Source organism: Pan paniscus, chromosome 2, assembly GCF_029289425.2.
Source record: "Pan paniscus chromosome 2, NHGRI_mPanPan1-v2.0_pri, whole genome shotgun sequence".
NCBI lineage: Eukaryota > Metazoa > Chordata > Mammalia > Primates > Hominidae > Pan > Pan paniscus.
The window spans coordinates 147,682,311-147,699,861 of record NC_085926.1 but is presented as its reverse complement, the minus strand read 5'-3'; the positions used below and the strand labels follow the sequence as shown (position 1 = coordinate 147,699,861).

The window sequence follows — 17,551 nt, the reverse complement described above, 5'->3', positions numbered from 1 at the left end:
TCGAAGCCAGAAAAAAGAGATGCAAAAAAAAGTATGGAGACCAAAGATATTGAGTATGATTTCCAAACCAGTAGACATAAAAAAGGGAATAAAGGAATAAAGAAAACAATATGCAATATAAAGCAGAAAAGGAGAAATGGGAAGAAGCAAATAAAAGGTATTTTAAATGGCAAATTCAAAATGAGATGGAATAAGTGACATCAGCAAGATGGTGAAATAGGAGCTCTTTACTGTCATTGCCCTGCAGAAGCATCCATTTTGAAAACTACCTCCAGATGAGAGTACATTTGTGGAAGTCCAGGAGTCCAGTGGAGAAGTTCCAGCAAACTGTTGGAGTTTTCTGAGGCCAGGAGTTTGAGACCAGACTGGCCAACATGGTGAAACCCTGTCTCTACTAAAAACACAAAAAAATTAACTGGGTGTAGTGACGCACACCTGTAATCCCAGCTGTTCAGGAGGCTGAGGCAGGAGAATCGCTTGAACCCAGGAGGCAGAGGTTTCAGTGGGCCAAGATAGTACCACTGCACTCCAGCCTGGGGGACACAGCAAGACTCTGTCTCAAAAATAAAATAAAAAATGAAAATTTTCATAACAGATAAATTGAAGTGGCTAAGAATAGTTTTGCTTTTCCTGCATCACTGCCTCCACTAGGTGGCAGAGCTCAGTGCCAAGAGAGACCTCCCCTGGCCAGCGATTTCTCCCACAGGAAAAGTGGGAGCTTAGTGAGTGAGCTCATGTCTCTCCCAGCCATGTGGAACACCGTCCATGAGACCCATAGCCGAAAACAATTATCAAAATGGCAATAGTAAGTCCTTACCTATCAATAATTACTCTGAATGGGAAATGGATTTAATTCTCCAATCAAGACATAGAGTAGCTGAATGGATTTTAAAAAAAACAGAGACCCAGTTACATGCTCCCTATAATAAACTCACATCAGCTTTAGGGACATACACAGGCTTAAAGTGTGGAGATGGAAAAAGATATTCCATGCAAATAAAAAACAGAAAAAGAGTAGGGATTGCTACTCTTGTATCACACAAAATAAACTTTAAGTGAAAAGCCGTAAAAAGAAACAAATAAGCATTATATAATGTTTAAAAAAAAAAAAGTCAATTCATTAAGAGGCTGTAAGAGGCCGGGCGCGGTGGCTCACGCCTGTAATCCAAGCACTTTGGGAGGCCGAGGTGGGCAGATCACTTGAGGTCAGCAGTTTGAGATGAGCCTGACCAACATGGTGAAACCCCGTCTCTACCAAAAATACAAAAATTAGCCCGGTGAGGTAGTGTGCATCTGTAGTCCCAGCTACTCAGGAGGCTAAGGCAGGAGAACTGCTTGAACCCGGGAGGTGGAGGTTGCAGTGAGCTGAGATTGTACCACTGCTCTCCAGCCTGGGAAACAGAGACTTTGTCTCAAAAAAAAAAAAAAAAAAAAAAAAAGAAGCTATAAGAATTGTAAATATATGTTCCCAGGCGAGAAACAGTAATAGAACAACAAGAGGAGACTTCAATACCCCACTTTCAACAATGGATAGATCATCCAGACCAAAAATCAATAAGGAAATAGTAGATTTGGACTACACTTTGGGCCAACTGGACCTAACACACATATATAGAACATTTTATCCAACAGCAACAGAATATACATTCTTCTTAAGTACACATGGAACATTCTCCACAATTGATCATGTTAGGCCACGGATTGAAATCATACCAAGTATCTTTTCTTGACACAATGGCACGAAACTAGAAATCAATGAGGAGGAAAACTTGTGGAAATTAAACAACATACTCCTGAACAAGCAATGGGTCAAAAAAATCAATCAAAAGGAAAAAAAGGAGACATCTTAAGATAACGAAAAATGGAAACAACATACTAAAACACATGGAATGCAGCAAAATAAAATATAAAAGTAAATTTTATAGTGATAAACACCTACATAAAGAAAACATAAAGATCTCAAATAAACAACCTAACATTATACCTCAAGGAACTAGAAAAAGAACAAAGCCGAATGTTATTAAAAAGAAAGAAATAACAAAGATCAGAACAAAAATAAATCAAATAGACACTAGAAAAGCAATAGAAAAGATCAATGAAACTCAGATTTTTTTTCTGAAAAAATAACAAAATTGACAAACCTTAGCTAGACTAAGAAAAAAAAAAAGATAAAATCAGACATGAAAGAGAAGAGATTATAATTGATACCACAGAAATACAAAGCAGCCTAATAGAATACTATGAACAATTATAAGTCAACAAATTGTATAACCTAGAAGAAATGCATAAATTCCTAGAAATATACAACCTACCAAGACTGAATCATGAAGAAACAGAAAATCTAAACAGACCAATAATGAGGAAGGAGATTGAATCAGTAATCATAAATCTCTCATGACTTAATTAAACTAGAAAGCCACTGCACAGCAAAAGAAATAATCAACAGAATGAAGAGACAACCTGTTGAATGGGAGAAAGTATTTGCAAACTGTCCAACAGGGGACTAATATCCAGAATATACAAGGAACTCAATAGGAAAAAAAGAAAGAAACAAATAACTCCGTTAAACAGTGAGCAAGAGACACAAATAGATACTTCTCAAAAGAAGACATAAAAATAGCCAAAAGGTTTATGAAAAAAATGCTCAACACCACTAATCATCAGGGAAATGAAAATCAAAACCACAATGAGATATCATCTTACCTCAGTCAGAATGGCAATTGTTAAAAAGACAAAAAATAACAATTGTTAGTGGGCATGTGGAGAAGAGGGAACTCTTATATACTCTTGGTGAGAATGTAAACTTGTATAGCCCCTATAGAAAACAGTATGGAGATTTCTCAAAAAAACTGAATGTTTGACCCAGCAATTTCACTGCTGAGTATCGACCCAAAGGAAAATATATCATTATAACAAAGGGATACCTGAACTTGTATGTTTATTGTAACAGTATTCACAATACCAAAGATATGGAATCAACCTAAGTGCCCAACAATGGATGAATGGATAAAGAAAATATGTATACACAGTGGAATACTATTCAGCCATTCAAAAGAATGAAATCATATCATTTGTAACAAAGTGGATGAAACAGGAAGTCATTATCTTAAGTGAAATAAGCCAGGCACAGAAGAACAAATATCGCAAGTTCTCACTTATATGAAGGAGGTGAAATATCTGGACACATGGAGGGAGAGTGTAAAACCAGATCAAAGAGACTGGGAAGGATAAGTAGAGTAGGAAAGGAGGAGGTTAAAGAGAAGTGGGTTAAAGAGTACAAACATATGGTAAGATAGAAGAAATAAATTCAATGTTTGATTGCAGAGTAGGATGACTATACTTAACAAAAATGTATCATACTTTGGTGACAGACACCCTGAATACCCTGACTTCATCACTGCACATTACATACATGTAATAAAATAGCTCACGTACCCTATACATTTGCACAAATAAGAAAAAAATCCCATCAAAGAAAAGCCGAGGACCTGACTTCACTGGTGAATTCTACCGGACATTTAAAGAAGAATAAATATCAATCCTTCTCAAACTTTTCCAAAAAACAGAAAGGCAGGGAATACTTCCAAACTTATTTTATGAGGCCAGTCTCACCTTGATATCAAAGCCAGAGAAAGACATTACAAGAAAAGAAAATTACAGAACAATATTCCTGACTAACATGGATGCAAAAATCCTCAACAAAATACTAGCAAACCAAATTCAACAGCATATTAAAAGAACCATACACTACAATCAAGTGGGATTTATCCCAGAGATGCAAGGATGATTCAATATATGCAAATCAATAAATGTGACACACTACATTAAAAGAATGAAGGCAGGTAGCGTGATGCCTCTAGCTTTGTTCTTTTGGCTTAGGATTAACTTGGCAATGCAGGCTCTTTTTTGGTTCCATATGAACTTTAAACTAGTTTTTTCCAATTCTGTGAAGAAAGTCATTGGTAGCTTGATGGGGATGGCATTGAATCTATAAATTACCTTGGGCAGTATGGCCATTTTCACGATGTTGATTCTTCCTACCCATGAGCATGGAAAGTTCTTCCATTTGTTTGTGTCCTCTTTTATTTCGTTGAGCAGTGGTTTGTAGTTCTCCTTGAAGAGGTCCTTCACATCCCTTGTAAGTTGGATTCCTAGGTATTTTATTCTCTTTGAAGCAATTGTGAATGGGAGTTCACTCATGATTTGGCTCTCTGTTTGTCTGTTATTGGTGTATAAGAATGCTTGTGATTTTTGCACATTGATTTTGTATCCTGAGACTTTGCTGAAGTTGCTTATCAGCTTAAGGAGATTTTGGGCTGAGACGATGGAGTTTTCTAGATATACAATCATGTCATCTGCAAATAGGGACAATTTGACTTCCTCTTTTCCTAATTGAATGCCCTTTATTTCCTTCTCCTGCCTGATTGCCCTGGCCAGAGTAACCAAAACAGCATGGTACTGGTACCAAAACAGAGATATAGACCAATGGAACAGAACAGAGCCCTCAGAAATAATGCTGCATATCTACAACTGTCTGATCTTTGGCAAACCTGACAAAAACAAGCAATGGGGAAAGGATTCCCTATTTAATAAATGGTGTTGGGAAAACTGGCTAGCCAAGTGTAGAAAGCCGAAACTGGATCCCTTCCTTACACCTTACACAAAAATTAATTCAAGATGGATTAAAGACTTACATGTTAGACCTAAAACCATAAAAACCCTAGAAGAAAACCTAGGCAATACCATTCAGGACATAGGCATGGGCAAGGACTTCATGTCTAAAACACCAAAAGCAATGGCAACAAGAGCCAAAATTGACAAATGGAATCTAATTAAACTAAAGAGCTTCTGCACAGCAAAAGAAACCACCATCAGAGTGACAGGCAACCTACAGAATGGGAGAAAATTTTTGCAATCTACTCATCTGACAAAGGGCTAATATCCAGAATCTACAATGAACTCAAACAAATTTACAAGAAAAAAACAAAAAACCCCATCGCAAAGTGGGCAAAGGATATGAACAGACACTTCTCAAAAGAAGACATTTATGCAGCCAAAAAACACATGAAAAAATGCTCACCATCACTGGCCGTCAGAGAAATGCAAATCAAAACCACAGTGAGATACCATTTCACACCAGTTAGAATGGCGATCATTAAAAAGTCAGGAAACAACAGGTGCTGGAGAGGATGTGGAGAAATAGGAACACTTTTACACTGTTGGTGGGACTGTAAACTAGTTCAACCATTGTGGAAGTCAGTGTGGCAATTCCTCAGGGATCTAGATCTAGAAATACCATTTGACCCAGCCATCCCATTACTGGGTATATACCCAAAAGATTATAAATCATGCTGCTATAAAGACACATGCACACATATGTTTATTGCGGCACTATTCACAATAGCAAAGACTTGGAACCAACCCAAATGTCCAACATTGATAGACTGGATTAAGAAAATGTGGCACATATACACCATGGAATACTATGCAGCCATAAAAAAGGATGAGATCATGTCCTTTGTAGGGACATCGATGAAGCTGGAAACCATCAATCTCAGCAAACTATCGCAAGGACAAAAAACCAAATACCACATGTTCTCACTCATAGGTGGGAATTGAACAATGAGAACACATGGAGACAGGAAGGGGAACATCACACACCGGGGACTATTGTGGGGTGGGGGGAGGGGGGAGGGATAGCATTAGGAGATATACCTAATGCTAAATGACGAGTTAATGGGTGCAGCACACTAACATGGCACATGTATACATATGTAACAAACCTGCACGATGTGCACATGTACCCTAAAACTTAAAGGATAATAATAATAAAATAAAAAAGAAAACCATAAAAAAAATAGAATAAAAAAAGAATGAAGGACAAAAATCATATGATCATCCCAATTGATACAGAAAAAAGCATTTAACAAAATTCAATATCCTTTTATGATTAAAAAATCCACTCTCGACAAATTAGGTATAGAAGTAATATACCTCAATACAATATAAAGATCATATATGGCCAGCCCACAGCAACATCAAACTCAAGGGTGAAAAACCGAAAGCTTTTCCTCTAAAACAAGAACAAGACAAGGATGCCCACTGATACAGTTTGGCTCTGTGTCCCCACCCAAATCTCATCTTGAAGTGTACTCCCATAATTGCCACATGTTGTGGGAGGGACCCGGTGGGAGACAATTTGAATAATGGGGGCAGTTTCCCCCATACTGCTCTCATGATAGTAAATAAGTCTCGTGAAATCTGATGGTTTTATCAGGGATTTCTGCTTTTGCATCTTTCCCATTTTTCTCTTGCCACTGCCATGTAAGAAGTGTCTTTTGCCTCCCTCCATGATTCTGAGGCCTACCCAGCCATACGGAACTGTAAGTCCAATTAAAGCTCTTTTTCTTCCCAGTCTCAGGTATGTCTTTATCAGCAGCACGTAAACCGACTAATGCACCCACTCTCACCAATTATTTTCAATATATAATACTGGAAGTCCTAGTCAGAATAACTAGGCAACAAAATGAAATCTAAGACATACAAATTGGAAGGGAAAAGTAAAATTGTCTTTGTTTGCAGATGATATGATCTTACATATAGAAAACTCTAAAAACTACATCAAGAAACTGTTAGAACTAATAAATGAATTCAGTAAAGTTGCAGAATACAACATGAACATTTAAACGTTTTGTAGGATTTGTATACATTAACAATAAACTATCCAAGAAAAAAATTTAAAAATAATTCAATTTATTATAGTATCAAAAAGAATAAAATATTTAGAAAAGAATTTAACCAAGGAGGTAATAAAAGATCTGTACACTGGGATTAAGCGCAGTGTCTCATGCCTGTAATCCCATCGCTTTGAGAGGCTGAGGTAGGAGGACTGCTTGATCATTTACAGGCAGCCTCCTTTGCACCTTTCAAATAAAACTACTATACTAAATAAAATATATTTAAAGCTAGCCTTTAGCATACGTCAAGCAGGTTTTGAGAATCCTTGGCTCCTGCCTCACAGTTTTTTCCACATGGAACCCTTACAATGGTATCTGAAATGCCTACGTTAATTCTTTTGTTTGGATCCAGAAAAAAGAAAGACATCAAAGATTTAATTGTCAGCTATTGCCACCTCATATTTGATCAATTCTCACCCCTGACTCCAACACTCATCTGCAGACTGCATGACCAAACACATTCTTAAGGCAGAGAAGGAAAATCCACAGAATGGGGAATACTAAACAAAAATGAGAACACAGAAGATCGGAGAAGGCACCGTCCTTATCTGTGGGGCTTCGATGAATATTTAAGAGCTTTCTCTACAATTTAAACACAAGATAGGGGATGTGATAGCAGAAAGGAGACTGCTAAGCATGATGTGTTTCATTCTACTAAATGGGACTGTGGTTAAAGTTATAATTTAATTTACAAGTCCTGTATTGATATAAAACATTCCAACTAACACAGTGGTACATAGTACTTCAATTAGCCTACTGTTTGTTTGATTTTAGTTGACAATAAACTGTTTTATAACTGCTATTTTCCTAAATACTGCTTATTTTCCTAATTGTAGATTTCTTTCCTGTTTACTGCTTGTTATTTCCTATATCAAGCATGAGTTTATTCTGGCTATCAATTGCACAATTTCACTTCCTTGAAAGAGTCTTTGCATCTAGTGATGAGCTCTAATGTCTGGAAATTATCCCAGCTTCCATCTTGGTTATAGTTAAGTCTTTATTGATCTTAGCAATTTAATGAGATGCATCTGCCCCTAGTTTTTTCACTTCCGAAAATAAAGACATGAGGGAACTGTTCAATTGCATTTGCCATGTGTTTAGATGATCCAATTAAAGACACTAGATATATCAAATAATAGTAATAACCAAATAATGCAAGATTAAAACCACTGTTTTGTGAAACTATTTTTAGGTGAATTTTAAAGGACAATATTGTTTTGCTTTTCTTTGTATTAAATTGGGAGGCAGCTGGGACAAAAATTCTTTCTCTTTACAATTACTTTTTTTTAAAAGCTCCATATAACTTCTAGTTCCTTGCTACTCAAAGTACGGTCCAGGGAGGCCTGGCACGGTGGCTCAAGCCTGTAACCCCAGCACTTCGGGAAGCCAAAGCAGGCGGATCACTTGAGGTCAGGAATTCAAGACCGGCCTGGCCAACATGGCAAAACTCCGTCTCTACTAAAAATACAGAAATTAGCCAGGCATGGTGGTGTGCATCTGCGTTCCCAGCTACTTGGGAGGCTGAGGCAGGAGAATTGTTTGAACCCAGGAGGTGGAGGTTGCAGTAAGCTGAGATGGTCCCACTGTACTCCAGCCTGTGCGACAGAGCGAGACTTCATCTCAAAAAACAACAACAAAAACAAACAAACAAAAAAACAAAGTATGGTCCAGGGAGTTTATTAAATTGAAAATCCCAGGTCCCACTCTAGAACTTCTCAGTGAGAAACAACACATAAAAAGGATCACCAGATGATTCAAATGCATATTTATGCTTTCTTAGATGGAAAGAAAGAACAAAACTCAATGACAAATTTTAAAAGTCACAATAATAAAAGCATAGTTAGATATTAAAAATAGATACTATCAATTCTTTCTCAACACATTAGCATTGACATTTTAATACCAAAGCAGATACTTCTAAGGTAAATAGTATCATAAAGGACCACCAATCATTCAGCATTGATTTACAATACTATTTACCATGTAACATAAAATTCTTCTTGTTATTCTGTACATATCAATAACATGTATGCCATGTATCAATATGTCATAAATCAGAAAATATTTTAAAATCAATATAAGCATGTAATTATTTCAAAGCTTTATATATATATATATATATGTATATATATATATATATATATACTTTAAGTTCTGGGATACATGTGCAGAATGTTCAGGTTTGTTACATAGGTATACACGTGCCATGGTGGTTTGCTGCACCCATCAACCCATCATCTGCATTAGGTATTTCTCCTAGTGCTATCCCTCCCCCAGCTATCTCCTAATGTTCCCCTCCCTGTGTGCATGTGTTCTCATTGTTCAACTCCCACTTATGAGTGAGAACATGCAGTGTTTGGTTTTCTGTTCCTGTGTTAGTTTGCTGAGAATGATGGTTTCCAGCTTCATCCATTTCCCTGCAAAGGACATGAACTTATCCTTTTTTATGGCTGCATTGTATTCCATGGTGTATATGTGCCACATTTTCTTAATCCAGTCTATCATTGATGGGCATTTGGGTTGGTTCCAAGTCTTGCTATTGTGAATAGTGCTGCAATAAACATACGTGTGCATGTGTCTTTATAGTAGAATGATTTATAACCCTTTTGGTATATACCCAGTAATGGAATTGCTGGGTCAAATGGTATTTCTGGTTCTAGATCCTTGAAAAATTGCCACACTGTCTTCCACAATGGTTGAACTAATTTACACTCCCACCAACAGTATAAAAGCGTTCCTATTTCTTCACATCCTCTCCAGCATCTGCTGCTTCCTGACTTTTTAATGATCACCATTCTAACTGTCATGAGATGGTATCTTATTGTGGTTTTGATTTGCATTTCTCTAATCATCAGTGATGAGCTTTTTTTCATATGTTTGTTGGCCACATAAATGTCTTCTTTTGAGAAGTGTCTGTTCATATCCTTTGCCCACTTTGTGATGGGGTTGTTTGTTTTTTTCTTGTAAATTTGTTTAAGTTCCTTGTAGATTCTGGATATTAGCCCTTCGTCAGATGGATAGATTGCAAAAATTTTCTCCCATTCTGTAGGTTGCCTGTTCACTCTGATGATATTTTCTTTTGCTGTGCAGAAGTTCTTTGGTTTAATTAGATCCCATTTGTCAATTTTGGCTTTTGTTGCCATTGCTTTTGGTGTTTTAGTCATAAAGTCTTTGCCCATGTCTATGTCCTGAATGGTATTGCCTAGGTTTTCTTCTAGTGTTTTTATGATTTTAGGTGCTACGTTTAAGTCTTTAATCCATCTTGAGTTAATTTTTGTATAAGGTGTAAGGAAGGGGTCCAGTTTCAGTTTTCCACATATGGCTAGACAGTTTTCCCAACACCGTTTATTAAATAGGGAATCCTTTCGCTCATTGCTTGTTTTTGTCAGATTTGTCAAAGATCAGATGGTTGTAGATGTGTTATTTCTAAGGCCTCTGTTCTGTTCCATTGGTCTATATATCTGTTTTGGTACCAGTACCATGCTGTTTTGGTTACTGCAGCCTTGTAGTATAGTTTGAAGTCAGGTAGTGTGATGCCTCCAGCTTTGTTCTTTTTGCTTAGGATTGTCTTGGCTATACTGGCTCTTTTTTGGTTCCATATGAAATTTAAAGTAGTTTTTTCTAATTCTGTGAAGAAAGTCAATGGAAACTTGATGGGAATAGCATTGAATCTATAAATTACTTTGGGCAGTATGGCCATTTTCATGATATTGATTCTTCCTATCCATGATCATGGAATGTTTTTCCATTTGTTTGCATCCGCTCTTATTTCCTTGAACAGTGGTTTGTAGTTCTCCTTGAAGAGTTCCTTCACATCCCTTGTAAGTGGTATTCCTAGGTATTTTATTCTCTTTGTAGCAGTTGTGAATGGGAGCTTCCTCATGATTTGGCTGTTCATCTATTATTGGTGTATAGGAATGCTTGTGATTTTTGCACATTGATTTTGTATCCTGAGACTTTGCTGAAGTTGCTTATCAGCTTAAGGAGATTTTGGTCTGAGACGATGGGGTTTTCTAAATATACAATCATGTCATCTGCAAACAAGGACAATTTGACAAAGCTTTTTAAAGGAACCTAAAGAGTTAAACTATAATAGGTAGAATGCTACGCTTTAAACTCAGATATAAGAATCAAGAAACTGATTTCCATTTTTGAAATGTAGAAGAGGACAGTGGACTAAAATATTAGTCACTGGTTGTGGCATGGCTGTTTCTTTTCATGTGCATCCAGATCTTCTTGTAACACTATTTTTCCTTCTCTTTCTCTCTTGTTATGTGTCATCTTGCTATTTATTTGTTTTCCCTGCATTTAATCTAATTATTTCCTACTGTTATTCCCAGTAAGCAATTCCTTTCCTAATTCATTACATTTATTTTGTATTATTTACTTTTTCCATGTTTAGCCCTACTATTTGACCATTCTCTTTAAACAGAGCCTCCTTATTTATCAGTTACTTAATTATTGTATTTGCCCTCCCCCGATTCCCTACCTAGTCTTACTCTCCTCTCCACCCCAAAGACACATACACACATATACACACTACACTGGAAGCTCCATGTCTTGTTCACTGCAATAATTCAGCACAGAACAGTGCCTGACACATATTAGGGGCTCAGTGCTGTTCAGCTTAGAAAATGATACTCAAAAGTATGTCACTTTGGCGTACTGAGTACTTTGAACTAAAGAAACCTGAAGGCCTCAGAAGCAGCCTCAGAAGCAAAGTCTCTCTCGACCTTCTCCTGCCCTCTGGTTTCCCACACTTCCTCCTCCCCTGAAGGGAGTCAAAGAAACCAGAATTCCTCTTCTCCAAGGCAGGACATAAAAACTAGAACTCCTCATCTCTAATGTAAGCTAAAAAATCTAGAAAGGCGACTCTCTCCTTTCTCCCTTAAAGACCCTCATTCCAGAGGGGTCCTGTCCTACACCTGGGAGGAAGGGGTGCTAGACAGACAGGCCAAGAAGACTATGAACAGGCAGGCCTTGCTGAGTTTTCCCCCTCAGTCAATTACCATTAGATTATACCCCTTTGTCCAATTTCATTTCTACATGGCTGTTCATTCTTCATCAAATCTAAGCATTAAAATGGTCAGTTTTCCCTGGGTCTTTGAATCTTCATTTCTGAAGTTCCCCATGTCACTAAAACTTTGATTAAATACATTTGCTATGCTTTTCTCTTATTAATCTGTCTTTTGTTATAGGAGTGTTGGCCATGACCCTTATGATGGATGAAGAAGGATACCACAACTTTCCTACAGTGTGCATGTATTGAATGAATAAATGAATTAACAATATATCTTATCTCAGATCAAATGTGTCTTCACCTCCATACCTTCTATTTTATTCACACCTTTCTTATACTTCATCCTATAATACAGTCCCTGGTCCAGGTGTTTTGGACATCTGTCATCTTTCCTACTCATAGCAAATCCCTTAAGATCACATCTAGGACCAAATCTTCCAAAGACCTAGCATGTTCCATTGCATGTAGGAGGTCCCCAGTAGGCTAACTAACTTAGTTTTACCACTCTTGGAAAAAGAAAAATAACTCAAAAAGTTTATTTTTTCCTCTAGATGCTAAGGAAATCTGTTCCTAAATTGCGACTGAGAGAATCAAGTGTAATCCTTATCATTTTAAGCTGTCTCTAAACTGCTATGAGTTTTTCAAGTCTACCTGTCATTTTATTGTTACAAGGCAATTTTTAATGATATTAATCTAGCTTGTCCATTCATTCATTGTGAGGCTCTGGGCTAGGCCACTGGGGATACAAAGGAGAATAAGACACTGCCCCACCATCAGGAAGCTCACAGTCTAGTGGAGGAGGCTGTCACTGACACAATAAATTGATGCAGTATAAAAGATCCTGTAGTTAAAGAACGTATGATGCAGCAGGGGAATAGAGAAAACAAGTCAACTTCCCTGGTGACATCAAGAAGGCTTCTTGGAAGGGCTGCAAGTTGGACTCTTTATTTTTTTTTCATTTTATTTCATTTAATGCATTCACATGGTTCAAAATTTAAAAAGAATAAAAAGATAATAACAAAAACTGTATTAAGCCCTGGTGAGGATGTGGAGAAACAGGAACTGAACTCTCATTCATTACTGGTGGGAATGCAAAATGGTACAGTCACTCCAGAAGACAGTTTGGCAGTTTCTTACAAAACTAAACATACTCTTACCGTATGATCCCCCAGTCATGATCCTTGGTGTTTCTTCAAAGGAGTTGAAAACTTATATCCAAACAAAAACCTGTATACAGATATTTATGCCAGTTTTATTTATAATTTCCAAAACTTGGAAGCAACCAAGATGTTCTTCATTGCCAGGATTGGGGGACAGGTGAAGGAAATGGGGGATGAATAAACAGAACACAGAGGATTTTTAGGGCAGTGAAACTACCCTCTCTGATACTATAATGGTGGATACAGGTCATTATGCATTTGTCAAAGCCCATAAAATATACAGCACCAAGAGTGCTGTACAACACCCTAGTGTAAACTACAGACTTTGGGTGATAATGATGTATCAATCTATGTTCACCATTTGTAAAAAAATGAACCATTCTGGTTCAGGATTTTGATAGTGAAGAATACTGTCATATGTGGAGGGAGGGAGCATATGGGAACTCTCTGTACTTTCCACCCAATTTTGCTGTGAACCTAACACTACTCTAAAAAATAAAATAAAAATAAAAATAAAATCTATTTAAAAGAAAAATATAATGCGATGAAAAATATTGTCCTCACCCTTGACGCTTAAGTCTCCTCTCCACAGGCACCAAATTTTCCAGTTTTCTGAATGTATTTCCAGAGATTTTGAGGTATATGCACAAAACAGATTTATATCCATATCTATAGATATAGATACGATTTTTCCCTTTTTTTCCACAAATGGCAATGTACTGCACACTGTATTTTATACCTTGCTTTTTTCACAAAATGATATACCTTAAAGATTTTTAAATAGTGGTACAGAAAAAACTTCTTTGTTCTTTTCAATAGCTGTATAGTCTTGTATGAATGAAAAATAATTTGTTTAATCAGTTCCCTATTGATGGACATGAAAGGTGTTTCTAATCTTTTGCTATTACAAACAACTCTGCAATGAATAATGTTACACCTATATCATTTTGCAAATAAGCATATAAATATTTGTAAAAATAAAGTTCTAGAAATTAAATCGTTGGGTCAAAGAATATGTGCATTAGTAATTTTAATATATATTTCCAAATTTTCCTTTATACAGGGTTGTACCAAATCACATTCCCTATGGCAAAGTATCATTGGAACAAACTCAGCAAGAATGTGTAATCAAACTTTTGCATCTTTTCCAATTTCCCGGTAAAAAATGGCATCATGTCCTTAAAATGTTTGTGGGTGCTCTTTATATATTAAACGCACCTTTTATCTCTACCAAGAATTGCAGGTATTTTTCTTTTTCTTTTTTCTTTTTTTTTTGTTTGACACAGAGTCTCGCTGTGTCACCAGGCTGGAGTGCAGTGGTGCGATCTCGGCTCACTGCAACCTCCACCTCCCGGGTTTAAGTGATTCTCCTGCCTCAGCCTCCCAAGTAGCTGGGACTACAGGCGCCCGCCACCACGCCCGGCTAATTTTTGTCATTTTTAGTAGAGACAGGGTTTCACCATGTTGGCCAGGATTGTCTCTATCTCTTGACTTTGTGATCCGCCCACCTCAGCCTCCCAAAGTGCTGGGATTACAGGTGTGAGCCACCATGCCCAGCTGCAGATATTTTTCTAACTTTATTTATCCCTGGCTTTATATCAAATTACTTTTCCATGTAGATTTTTTTTTTTAAAAAGTTGAATTGATCAATGTTTTCTTTTACAGCTTTAGGAATTTTTGTCACAGTTAGAAAGGTCTTATTACTCAAGATGATTGAAAAATCTCGTGAAATGTAAGAAGACTAAAGTTTTCATGATTCAATTTTTCCCATTTAAATTTTTAAACTCGTTTTAGAGTCATTTTTAATTTCTCCTGCTGTAAGGTAAAAAGTAAGGCTCCAGTGTTTTTTTCAGGTGACTACCTGGTTAATCCAACACTATTAATAATTTATCTTATTTTCCCACTCCACCTCCACTGATTAGTTAGATGTCACTTTTACCATACACTAAATTCTTTTATGTATTTGAATCCATTTCTATGCTTTCTATTTTTACATTGATTTTTCTGACTCTTCATGTGCCTGTACCATCCTGTTTTAATTACTGTAGCCTTATATTAAATTCTAACATCTAGTAGGTGACTGCCCCCTCATTACTCTTCTTTTCCAGAGTTTTTCCAGCTATCCTTGCCTGTTTTCTCTACATGAATTTTAGAACCATCTTGCTTACATAAACAAAAAAAAAATCTTGCTTGTATTTTTATTGAGATAATATTAATTTATAGATAAATTTAGGAAGAATTGATGACTTTAAATAATTTTGAACCTTCCATCCAAGGTTATGATATACCTGCCACTTGTTCAGCCCTTTTTTATGTTTATTGATTGTATTTTATGTTTATGTTATACGGCTCTTACACATTTCTTGTTAAGATCTTTCTTTCTTTCTTTCTCTTTCTTTCTTTTTTTCTTTTTTTTTTTTGAGACAGAGTCTCACTCTGTTGCCCAGGCTGGAGGGCAGTGGTGTGATCTCAGCTCACTGCAACCTCTGCCTCCAGGGTTCAAGTGATTCTTGTGCCTCAGCCACCAGAGTAGCTGGGATTACAGGCATGTGCCACCACACCTGGCTAATTTTTGTATTTTTAGTAGAGACAAGGTTTCACCATGTTGGCCAGGCTGGTCTCGAACTCCTGACCTCAAGTGATCTGCCCAACTTGGCCTCCCAAAGTGCTGGGATTACAGGCGTGAGCCACCGCACCCAGCCAAGTTTATTCTTAATACATTATCTTTCCTTTTATAAATGGAGTATTTTCTTCTATTATATTGAAGAGACAGATTCTTGCTATGTTCCCTGGGCTGCAAAGCAGTGGCTATTCGCAGGTGCAATCACAGCGTATTACACCCCCAAACTTCTGGGCTCAAACTATCCTCCCATCTCAGCCTCCTGAGTAGGTGGGACAGCAGGCATGTGCCACCATGTTCAGCTTATTTGCTCGCTTATTGAGCGGGTTTGAAATATTTTCCACCAACACTAAGTGGGGGTTGAAGGAGATAACAATGGGAAATTGTTCTAAATAACATAAAGGCAAGGATTAAAGAAAATACCAACTATATTGTGTTGCTACTCAGCAGATTCTATGACACAGAAATCAGAAAAGAAAGCCACAGAATGATTTGCCTACACATTCATCTCCCTGGTGCAAGTGGGTATTGTTCTGTACCCTGTGGCAGGATTATAAATACTGCCAGAGAACAAGTACACAAAGTTGTTATGGAAACCAGAATGTTTCAGCTCAAGAGTTATTTACAGAGAACTTTCAGGATTATCACATTCAATAAAATCAACTCTTGTTTTGCTTCACCCTGTGCTAGTGCATCCCAATTAAATATCTATTTCTAAGGGTTCTTCAATCAGCTGTACTTATGTAAATAAGAATTCAGGAGTCAGTTGATGGGGACCACATCACAAAAGTGTAATTTATGAGTAGCATTTTTGTATCACATGCTTGAAGCTTGTCCATACTTGCCTCAACCATTGTCAAGTTTGCTGGTTTCCGTAATATAGGAATAAGGTGGCTATTGACTACTGCCTTCCGCAGATAAATATTTCCTCCAAAGTAGCTGGTGTCTGTGTGCCTGATACTGTGGCACTGTGGGACTAGGCTCTTCACATTCTACAACTTACCTTTGAGGCTAGACAGTGACAGCTGCCTCTGGCTATCATTTTTGTCCTTAATTGTGAACGGGAATTTTTCTAGCCATCCAGGAGAATCTTTGAAAAAGTTGGATATTTTTTGTTTGAAAAGGTAATTGTACAATGAGGATTTTCATCGCCTTTGAAGGATCTTTTGAACCGTTTGATGTTTCAGCAGATGAAACTGTGGAGGTTGTCAAGCTGATGATAAAGGTATGTACTTCGTTCCCAAACCACCAAAATGTACATTAATTTTAACAATGCAGTGCATTTAAAAATGTACAAAGGGTAGAGATGCTATTGGGTACATTTTCAGCAAACAGGGAACGAAAACTATTTGAAAATACTATTATTTGCTTACACAATAGATTTATAAGAAGATAGTAACTCTGGTAGTGTTGGATAAGAAAGCAAAAAGAGCCAGTCAATTATCAAGAAAAAAAAAAGTCTGACTTCTTTTTAGGGAATGTGTGGGTTGTGCATAGGCCAGATAATATTATTGCAATTCTTCATAAAAGGACCAAAGCAAGACACCAACTTCAGGCTATATACGTGGGACATGCCAGTCATCAGATAAATGTCTTATTTGGTGAGCAAACAACTACAAAGAACCGAAGATTTTGGAAGCAGAGAGGACTTTAGAGAACTTGTGAGCTATGGCTTCATTTTGCATTCAGGAAAAACTGAAGCTCTGAGAGGTTGACTATCTTACCTAGGATCACAGAGCCAGAATAAGAAATAACTTGGGTATAGTATCTTCCTTATAAATTTCATATAAATGTTCACTCTAAAATAAAAAATTAAGCAAAATATTTAGTTTCTGATCATCAAATATTTAACTTGGAGATGGTCATTCCTATTTGCTAAGCGGCATTTACTGAACCATAGTTACATGATATTCAGTAGATTATTATGATGACTGAAATCTAAATCTTGTAACACAAGGGATCTTAACCTGTATGTTTTATTAACCCCTTTGGAAGTCTGGTGATGTCTATAGAC

At 36.9% G+C, this 17,551-nt stretch overlaps 1 protein-coding gene across 1 annotated transcript in view; it reads left to right on the top strand.

Annotated features, from left to right (window-relative positions):
- The first annotated feature begins 12,958 nt into the window (after positions 1 to 12,958).
- The window catches only part of ANKUB1 (ankyrin repeat and ubiquitin domain containing 1), a 35,084-nt gene continuing 30,491 nt past the window's right edge, over positions 12,959 to 17,551 (top strand). Inside the window, exon 1 of the mRNA XM_003826476.5 lies at positions 12,959 to 16,762. Coding sequence (XP_003826524.2) covers positions 16,673 to 16,762 — 90 coding nt within the window. The 5' untranslated portion in view covers positions 12,959 to 16,672. The remainder of the gene's footprint in view (positions 16,763 to 17,551) is intronic.